This window comes from Chamaea fasciata, unplaced genomic scaffold, assembly GCF_029207755.1.
Source record: "Chamaea fasciata isolate MVZ Bird 193981 ecotype frontalis unplaced genomic scaffold, bChaFas1.0.hap1 SCAF_14, whole genome shotgun sequence".
NCBI classification, from domain to species: domain Eukaryota; kingdom Metazoa; phylum Chordata; class Aves; order Passeriformes; family Sylviidae; genus Chamaea; species Chamaea fasciata.
The window spans coordinates 8,413,567-8,423,945 of record NW_027094099.1 but is presented as its reverse complement, the minus strand read 5'-3'; the positions used below and the strand labels follow the sequence as shown (position 1 = coordinate 8,423,945).

Below are 10,379 nucleotides of genomic sequence, written 5' to 3'. Positions count from 1 at the left end.
ACAATCACCCTACAAAGATGATTTCTTCTTACAGATGCGTGCAAATACACACTCTATGCTAACTTGAGCCGACACATTTACATCAATTGTGCCATTAAGCTGTAGTTACTTTGGTCAGCTTCAGTTCTGCACATGTCCCCCTTACAATGCAATCTGGGAATACTTAAATTCCCTGCAAAAGGAAGATTTTGCCCAGTATCTGGTAACGACCTTTTCAGTAAGTGGAATTACACCTTTATCTCAGTTCTACCGTCCCAATTTCCCTTATCTTGCTATACTGTAATTCAGTTTCTAATAGACCAGAAAGTTCATGCTTGTTTCTTTAATTTTGCTCTACTGGCTGCTTCTCTTTGGGGTTTTCAAAACTTTTCCTTTTCACCAATATATACAAAAATGGAAGGACTAAATTAAGAACTTTTGTATGGATATAGGCCTCAGTTTCCAAGGCACAGAACTTCTCATGCAGACACAAGTCTGAGTAAATTTGCATATCTAAATCTTAGTGCTGGAAAAGTTTTCATACAAGTGAGCTTACATACACAAAGATGAATAAGCACAAAAACCTCTCACCTGAAAACCTCATACATACTGACAGGGAAACGAACACTTTCATGTAAGTCTGGAGGCAGGAACTTGTGATTGCTTAAATTTTAAGGCTGACATCACCTTTTCAATGCTGTTAAACTACGACAGCTAAAAAGCATAGTTTAATTCATTTTCTTGAATATACTTCAGGATGCAAGTGATTTTGGCTTATCAGAGGTTTTCATAGAAGCAGTCAAATGGTTTTTGATGAAAAGATAGACATACCTGTATTGTACGTATAAACGACACCAAGACTCTCTCTTCAAACTCATTAACTGGAGTATACAAATTCAGAACTTTTACAATCTGTGAAGAAGAACAATCACTTTCAGGTTCATGTTACTGATCAATCAACAGTCACATCCATGATTACTAATAACACAATTTTAAAATTAGCTGTTTAGAAAAGAAAATGATTTAAACGTATCTGTTATTTTTTTGCTTTACTGATTAATGCAGAATTCCATCACCCTGCTCAATGCCATGTTAAATGGCTGCCTCCTTCAGAACATATGCTCTTTGGAGGTAGAAACCCTGAATTTCTACATATGTGATGAAAATACCAAATGATGGAAAAATCACATGAGAAGTACCTGATTGTTTTCCTACCCAGCCACAAAAACATAATGTATTTATCACTCTAATTTTGGCCCTGTAGTCATGACCACCTGTAGTCTTACAACTTTTCTGTTTTTCAAGAGAGTGAGCTATTTCTCTAAAAACAGGGCTAAAAAAATCAAAGCAAAGAATCACATAACAAGGACTTTAAATAATAATAATATTATAGGTGAAACTTGTAAAACCTATTAAAAATCTCTTCTTTTGTTTACCATTCCCTTTATTAAAAAACCAAGACACTTTGTCAAAAGGTTAAAACACATTCCTAACATTAGTTAGGAATTCTAACTTCTTATTCAGTAGAAAACTAATTTTCCAGTAATGTGAATTAATCAATCAAAATGGCTTAATCAGTGCAACTGCTAGTGCTGACACAAATGTGAAAGAAATAGGGAAATTTCTTCCTTTTCCTGGTGAAAATTGTTCAGCGAGCATCAAAGATGCTTGGGTCCATTTATTCCTATACAGGCTCTATGCAAATGTAGCATGGCTTGAAAAAGAAGGGCAACATATCCGTACAAAATCTGAGCTCTCATAAATAGGAGTCTGTTTACTGAGATCCACCTGGTTCAGCCTTTGAGGCTGATGGGTACAGTAACTTTACACTCTTGTTTGCAGACTCAGAGACAACAGCTCTGTTGGAATTGTCCACCAACTTGGCTGGATACCAACCCTGATGGCAGAAAGATCAATTCCTACTATCCTAGGCAGAGCTGTCTGGAGTACAGAGATGCCTTTGAATGAAAACTTTTCTCTAAGGATTTCCAAAATCTGAGAGACTGTGTATAGCACTGCACCCTGCACAATCTACTGAGCTTCCTCTCATTTTTTCAAAACTTATCTCAAACACCAGACTCAAAAGGGTCTGGTCCTTTTTTCACACCTCCAACTTAATCTGTTTTAGCAAAACAAAGTATGAAACCTCCGATTCATGCGTGACAGCAGTGCTGGCAGGGATAGCAAACACCAACAGAGCAGAGATCTGCTCAGGAGGGACAGCAAGACAGACAATGAGGATTTGCTCACCTGGGCAGTAGTCAGTGCATTGCACATGGAACAAATGGCTTCTGCATCTTCGTCCGTCTTCTTTTTTACTTGCAACAACTGTGCAGCCTGGATGAGGGGTTCCAGGGTTTCCTTAGCCCCACTATTCATCAAATTTTTATCACGTAGCCATTCTTCCAGTTGACTCACATTGTATCTGTACAAAGAGGTAAAAGCATCAAGAACATTAATGCTTGATTATGGATTAATGGAAAGCATGTGCAATTTCTCTTTCCCAGTGCTACCTCTTTGTCCTTATGTGTTTTTCCTTCTTGTTATTTTGTCTTCACACTGTTTTCTTTCAATTAAGGCAGGGATTTTGACTTTCATAACAGTTAGAAACTATGGTCAAATATTTCCACCAACTAGTCTTTCCCATTTGTTTCTGCTCCTATTAATTGTGTGAATGTGGTAAGAAGAAAGGCAAATGAGATGTTATCCATGTTAAAGTACATTGAGGCTCTGGGAGGTAACTTGAGGGACTGGAATGCCCTGGCTAAACTTCCTGACAGATGCCAGTAAAATCCATTGGACAAGTGATGTGAAATCCAGATGATTCAGATAGCTTTACCTCAGGATGCAGCAAACTGGTGTAGACAAAGAGAAATCCACTGCACCACCAGTATACGAAAAAAAGCAGCAGGTATGTTTGCTACTCTCTAAAAGCTGAGGAAGCAATTACCAACATTTCACCTACACTTCCGATTCCCGCTTGATAATGAAACACTTTTTGCTTTGCTTCTGCCACATTTCCTTGAATGTCAGGTAGGATTTGGTCAAAGTCAACTAAGCCGTTGTTAACTGAATTTCACCGAGATCAGTTTAACATCATGTGCACGTGTTTGCGTGTGGAAAAAGAAATATTCCAGGTATCTGCAGCCCCATCAAAATGATACTCAGCAATGTCAAGAGTCCAGTAAGATTTCCAGCAGTGTATTGAAGAGAACTGTAGCAAGCTGTCCCACCTTATCTGCATTCCCTTGCTCCAGGAGCACATGTCCTTGCGCAGGAGGAGGTTGTTGAGCGTCACGGCCCCGATGATGTAGAACATCTGCTTGACCACCTGCTTGATCAGCTCCGGGTCCATCCCATGCTGGCACATCACCGAGTGGAAGGAGTTCAGCTGCCGGATGATGGAGTCCAAGGTGTAGGTGCCCTCATCAGCAATGCTGGAGGTTCTCTTCCTCAGCCCTGTTGGCTTCACCCCTGAGACACCTTGGATGGTCTCGTGCTCCAGCATTCCTGAAACTGCATTTGATGGACAGCATTACTGTAGTGACTGAAAAATGCTGACACACAAGCATAATGTGCAAGACAGCAAAGCAGAGAGAGCAGGCTGCCTTTCTGCTAGACACCATTTACCATGATCTCCAGAAATTGTGTGTTCCACTATGTTCTGCAAAATCAAAGTTCACAGGGTTGTTACAAAGATTCCAGCATGTGTGTTTAATAGAATAGTCTGAGTGTAGCTCAGGAAAGTACTTTTTTCCTCCCAGGGTCATATGACCAGCAGAGTCAGCAAACTGAGAGCTGTTCCATTCTTCTAAATATTGTGATTGGAAAGCATCATGAACATTTCTGTGGGAGTACCATCTGAACAGAAAATTAAAAGTATTCCTAATGAAAAAAACCCTCCCTGACTGTTAGCTTTATCACTCCTTGTGATTTAATTCCTCACTGCTGTCCATAACAACAATCAAACATTTTTTTCCACATTAATTTCAATTAAGAGTTCTCATGTACTTAAAGTCTAATTTTTCTACGGGATAATTCCCAACAGACAGAGCAACAAATATCGGATTGTCCAGACAGCGTCTTCCTGCAAATGCCAAGCATGAATAAGGTATACCAATTTATTCTGGCACTGCCAGAAGAACCAGTCACCGTTTAGTTTTTCATCTAATCCAACCTGTCCAGAATAGTCTTTGTCATCTATGAACAGAATACAAGAACTATTATGGAAACTACTGTTTAGGAAGAAATACGAGACACAGCTACTACCACCATCATGATTTTCATTTTGGTACTGTGTTGTGAAGCTTAAGGAATTCAACTTTGCCTTACCAATCATTGGTTGCAGAATATTTTCCAACACTCGGACAAGTTGTTGGTAGATCTGAATAGCCAAGTCACTCAGTACTTGTCTGTATTCAGCTAAATCAAAATTAGTGAGGCAGTGTTCATTCTGACGAGGTGTATTATGCTTCATAAACCCCTGAATTCATAAAATAACAGAAATTAATGTTTCAGTAGAGAACAAGAATATTACACAAACCCAGTGTTTGCATTTTCTTTCATGCAACTGACAAATAATTCCTTAAGTTACAGCCCGTCACAATTTCCGTTTGGAACTTTGAGGCTGATGCTAGGATTTACTTTTCAAGTATGATGCCCACAGCATCTGCTTCCTTAACTCAAAACTTTAGGTCTGTGACACAGGAACAAACTCTGCCAGCTTTCTGGTGGGCAAGACTCCCTCCCACTCCAGCATGGGCATTTTCACCTGGCCAGTTATGGCCAAAAGCCCAGTTAAGCTTGAAAGAGGAACTGGGCATATCAGAGCCTCCAAACATCAACTGGTCTGCCATACTACACCTAAAGGGCTTAATATGGCCTTTTTATAGGGAGTGCAGTGAATCATTGCTAAAAACCATAATGGGAGCTGCCAGATTCTCCTGCTTAATCTGAGCCGGCCCTTTTGGGAGCCCATTGTCATCTTCATCTAGACTCTGGGTCCCAGCCTGCAATAAAGGGGAGCTGGTTCAAATCTTATATCCCTCTGCTTTCCACTGATGCTGTCACCATCATTCCAAAAGGTGTAGCCATTTTAAGAGACTATGACCAGATCTTTTATGCAATATTTGTTAAATACTGACAACAGTACTGGAGAGCAAGAGAGACCAGAGTAAGAGCACTGCTTACCTCTTCTCCACTGTACTGCTTCAAACAGTGCAAGAATCGGCAGGTGTTCGACAGCCAGAAGGACACTGTTTCAAAGTCATCTCCTCTTTTCTGAAGATAGAAACAAACACAGTTCAGCAAAGACTGCTAGGAGAAATAAAATAATAGAATGCAAGATACACAACTAAACATTTAAAATACACTTTCTAGTAGATCCTCATTCTGATGTTTTGTGTATTACAGTAATGAATTTGGAAAGCAAGGGTTTTGGCAAAGTGCCATTTAACACCCTCCCTGTTTTCCTTAGTATTTTTCCTGAATATGATTTCCTCCACAGGGATGATCTTTCTGTGTTTTACAGACCCATCCTAATTGCTCTGGGCAGAAATCAAAGGGCAATGTGACTGTATTCCCAAAATACCCAATGACTCTTGCGAAGAGCCCAGCGGGGAAGACTGGGATGATAAAGAGTCAGCAGGAGGAGCAGGAAACAACAGTTTTGATGAATGCCACTTACATCATAACCATTTTGGCAGCCTGGTATGGAAAATGAAACAAAACAACAAACCCTCCCCAGCAAAGAACACAGGATCAAGTATATGCTGAATAGTTCTAGAGCACCAGAACATGAACTTCTTTCACTTAAAAATGTCCAAATATTCCTATGGATATCTAAGCTCCAGCAGGATTGTTTACTAAGTATTTTTTCAAAACTTGTAGTTTGATTAAAGGCTTGGCTTTTGACACATCTCTCTCATTTAAAAAGTAAAAAAACCATGTAAGCATAAAACATATTTATGTTTTAATTATGCCTTCAAGATACACCTGGCCTGAACTCTCCCAGCCAACTCCTTGCAAAGACTTTGGGCAGTAACATATTATCATCAGTTTAATCTGTAGGTGAAGCAAATGAGGAATCTGTTAACCAAAACTGCAAATGAAACTGTTTATTTAAGCGCTCTGAAGAAGATTAACGAAGACTCACTCTGCAAACTCTGACTACATCCAAAACTTTATAAGCTAAGCTTCAGAGGAGAGAGACTATTAACACAAAAAGAAGGTAGTTCTTTTCCCATTAATTCAATGCATCTCTACTACTATATGGATAAAATGCCAGCAATGTAATTTGTTAATTTTAACACAACCCTTGGGACTTTAGTGGGAGTTCACTGATCACAAATCCAGAACCAATTCACTGAAAGCCTTTTCCTCATTCTCCTAACATAAAACGAAAAATGAATTTTAAATGAACAATTTTTTTTTTTCTAAACTAAGCAGACTAACTAACCTTTAACACTTTTTTGATGCCATTGATAGTGGAAGTCAACAACGACCGCACTTTCTGGTCATCATTAAGGTAATCTGCATGGCGCACACACATGAACAAAATATATGCTGGTAGTCCTGGAATCAGGTTGACAGCTACCCCACGTGGTTTCAGCTCTTGGGAAAAACAAACACACATTGTCTTGTTAAGTGTCAAGTCATTAGAAGATGCTATATGAGGTAATTGCAACCTCCCCAGTTAATAGCATATACATGTATATACATATACATATATATACATATATATATATACCTGGCCAATGAAAACTCACAGCAAAACTAAGAGCCACTTTCTTGGTAAAAGAACAGAATAAGAAAATGTAAGTGCCTGCTAAAAATATGCAGGCATAATATGTACTATACTCGTCAGGAAGGATAATTAGATTACTATACACATTTAGGAACTGTACATAAACTGAACACTGTCAAAAACAAAATAAGCTAGTAATTTCCTAATGCAAATTCTGTGCTCTCATCATTCATTTTTTTGAGTGTATGGAAGCAGAGAAGGCCACAAATGAGAAAGATGCTTACCTAAAATAAGATTCTTGACAAGTTTTTGTTCATCCTCCTTCTTATATTCCAACATTCCTTGGAAATCCTTTTCTTTCCGCGGAATGTTCACTGGACGAATAGGTTCATCAATGATTTGTCCAGGTGATATGTTCTCCATCTGGCCCACTTCAGAGAGAGAGTGAAAAGAAATATTACATTTTCCAGTGAAATCAATACATGCTAGAGACACTTCTGTAACATTCCTAAGGAAAGTCCTGGCTCCAGCAGGACATGGAAGAGAATATTAAGAGCAGAACTGAGAAAACTCGTTGGTTGAGAAAAAGGTGGTTTAGTAAGTGAAAGAAAAGGGGTTGTGGGGGGAAGGAAGCAAAGCAAGGGCAATCACTCATGATAAACCCTCACCCTGAGGGAACTGCTGTCCAGCCAGTCTCACACAACAGCTACCTTGTGTGCAAAAAACCCTCCTGTGGTTCCCAACATTAGGAGGAGCAGCATATGGAATATTCCTTTGGCCAGTCTGGGTCAGCTGTCCTGACTGTGTTCCCATGTGCCCTCCCATCTCAGCTTACTGAGGGGACAGAGTGGGGGAAAAAAGGAAACCTTGACACTACCCAGCAGTAGCCAAAACACTCGTGCGTTCCCAGCAGTGTTAGAGACTCAAATCCAAAACACAGCATCACGCAGGCTGCTATGATGAAAGTTAACTCCATCCCAGTCAGACCTACTGCATCTTTCTAAGTTAATTAGGCAATAAACACACCAAACTATATTTTCAGGACCATTTTCCCACTCTGCATTATGTATGAACATTACTGTGATCTTGTCCAGAGAAGGAATTGAATAATACTGTAGGACTTCATGAAAAAAAAAAAAAAACAAAAAAACAAAAACAAAAAACCCACCAAAAAACCCACCCAAAAAACCCACAAAAAAACCAAAAAAACCCAAAAAAACCTCTTAGTTTGAGTAACTAACCTTCACATTCCAAGGAAAACTGGGCAACTCATTTTTGCCTGGTTTGTATTTAGTACTGCTTTTCTCTTGACTAAATCACATACTGTCTTTGAGTACACAAACAGGGCAGGAAACATTCCTTTATGTTTGAATACTTTCTGCCTTCAGAGAAACGTCAATCTCCTTTTCTCAACAAATCTTATAAAAGCTCATAAAGGAACACACAGAGGTCCGAGCATACATCTTTTTTCTCAATCAACAGAGGCTAAAGCTACTGAAGACCTCACAACTGCTAAAACAGATGTGTATGATGACAATCAGATCACAAAGCAAACCAAAATCTTTCTCTCAAAATACAAAAGTACCTTCGAGTTCACCGATCTTCTTAGCAAATACTTTCAACTGCTTCTTTAACTTGCGAACAGTTTTGTCCTGCTTTTCCAACTGCTCCATTAAATCCTGTAAATTAAAATAAGGGAGAGGTTAAGATATGGGAACAATCCTGTACCATGTGATAGAGACAAAAACAGTGCTGTTAGAGTTACGAGGCAAGGAGGAAAGCTGAACAGAAGTGCCATCCTCTGGCCGAGGGTTGCAAGCTGGTACACTGCCTACAACGCCAGCCAAATATTGCAAATATTATTAAGTTGTATGCAGCATTACAAAGGCAAAGCTCATAGGCAGGTAGATTCTGCAGACACTCAGAATGAGGCCAGTTCGTACAGCAGAAGATATTTTGCTGCAAACACATCTCCCTAATGCTTCCTCCCTGCTCTTTCAAACACCTCACAGAAATTATTTTCTTTATTATTAAACAGCTATCCTGTATTTCTGCATCATTTCTTCTTTCTTTAAGACTGACTCCTTATTCAGACCTATCCATGTTATGAGAAGATGAGAGAGATTCCTAGAAAGACTGTAACTTGCACTCAAATTTACCAAATCAAACATCCAAACACCATTTGTTGTGTTGCTCTGCCATTTCCCTTGCTATCATCGCATTTCCTTACACTGACACTGGTTTCTTACATGTTTTCATTCTAGATGAATAATACCTAGCACCTAAAGTCCTATTCTTTTATAAACTATATTAGTCCTTCAAAGGAACACTCTCCAGAAATCGATCTTTGAATACTTCTGTGACATATCTGTTGTAGTACATTCACAAAACAATCATGTAATTAAAAAAGGGAAAGTCTTTCTAAAGAAAGCAAAACCTCAAGCTCAAACAACCTGAAAGCCATTCCAGGTTAAGTGTTGGAAAGCAGCTTAGAAGAAAAATCTCCTAAGCATGAGGATTATTCCTGGCACTGGTAAGAACATAAGGGATTGTAAACTCCCCGCATCAGAAGCATCATCTGGGAAACTACACCTCTTCTGAAGTACTGAAAAATTTTAGTGCAGCATGGGCACAACCCTTAATCATGTAGTAAAAGAGTTTTACAAGCTGATATAATATACTTGATCAGTAAGATAATAGGCTTGCTAACAAAATCAAGGCCATGCTTCACATCCAAAACACTGTTCAATTTTACAACAGAAATCCTATTAATAACACTACATACTTGTAGTAAGATAAAACACTTTCTCCTGAAATTAACAGATAGATATACATAAGTTTGACAGACTGTTTTGAGTGTATCAGGGAAGGGATATGATTTCAGAACAATCTCTACGTGAGGATGAATAAAGTTCTTTCTATGATTTCTCTAAACAAATTTAACAGATTTCACATCTCATTAAGATCTAGAAACTCATAAATTATATTCTTTAAAGCTCACATATGCTGCTGTCTTTAATTACCATGAAAAAAATTATCTCTAATGTCATTCTTCATATTTTGCATTTCTGAAAAATATTAAAACAAGAATAAATTCAGGCTATGACTGGATTTCTGGCATAATTCACCTTGGTAAGATCTGTATCATCAGTCCTCTACTTTTCTGAACTGAATCTAAATGTATCAAAGTTTCAAACCAAAGAATAGTTTTGAAAATCGAACATCTTTTGCATCATGCGCCTCTTTTCCAGGGCAGTATTAAGTAATGTTCAAAAAGAAACTGCTTTGCTCACAGTGCAAGGCTTGTATTAGTAACGAAACTGTGCATCAAAAAGAAACACAGATTACACAAAGGACACTAAGACTAACAAAAAAAGCAGTGAAGGAAGTAATTGGCATCGTGAAGCTCTCTGCAGGGGGATTTCCTCTGAAAGGGAGAAAAGGAGACAGCCTGCTTTTCAATTAGTGCTTCAGAAACAGCGACCAGACAACAGAGAAACAGCATTCATGTGAACTACATACAATCATCCGCTTGTAAAGGGAAATCCGGTACAACTGATACTTCTTGGGGTCATCTGCATACAACTCCTCATAAAACTGCAAAAATAGGGACAGGATTGGTTTTCTCCCTCCCTCTCAGACACTGAAACTTCAG

General features: G+C 38.7%; 1 protein-coding gene across 5 annotated transcripts in view; it reads right to left on the bottom strand.

The window, feature by feature from the left end:
• MYO5A (myosin VA) overlaps nt 1-10,379 on the bottom strand; it is a 99,132-nt gene that overhangs the window by 3,410 nt on the left and 85,343 nt on the right. For 3 of the 5 annotated variants that reach the window (XM_066195883.1, XM_066195879.1, XM_066195880.1), the window contains 9 exons: nt 10,247-10,321; nt 8,310-8,403; nt 7,009-7,155; nt 6,437-6,591; nt 5,170-5,259; nt 4,312-4,462; nt 3,213-3,495; nt 2,230-2,404; nt 811-891 (listed from right to left, as the gene is read on the bottom strand). In XM_066195883.1, coding sequence (XP_066051980.1) covers nt 811-891; nt 2,230-2,404; nt 3,213-3,495; nt 4,312-4,462; nt 5,170-5,259; nt 6,437-6,591; nt 7,009-7,155; nt 8,310-8,403; nt 10,247-10,321 — 1,251 coding nt within the window. The remainder of the gene's footprint in view (nt 1-810; nt 892-2,229; nt 2,405-3,212; nt 3,496-4,311; nt 4,463-5,169; nt 5,260-6,436; nt 6,592-7,008; nt 7,156-8,309; nt 8,404-10,246; nt 10,322-10,379) is intronic. The other 2 variants (XM_066195881.1, XM_066195882.1) reach the window with 1 other exon arrangement.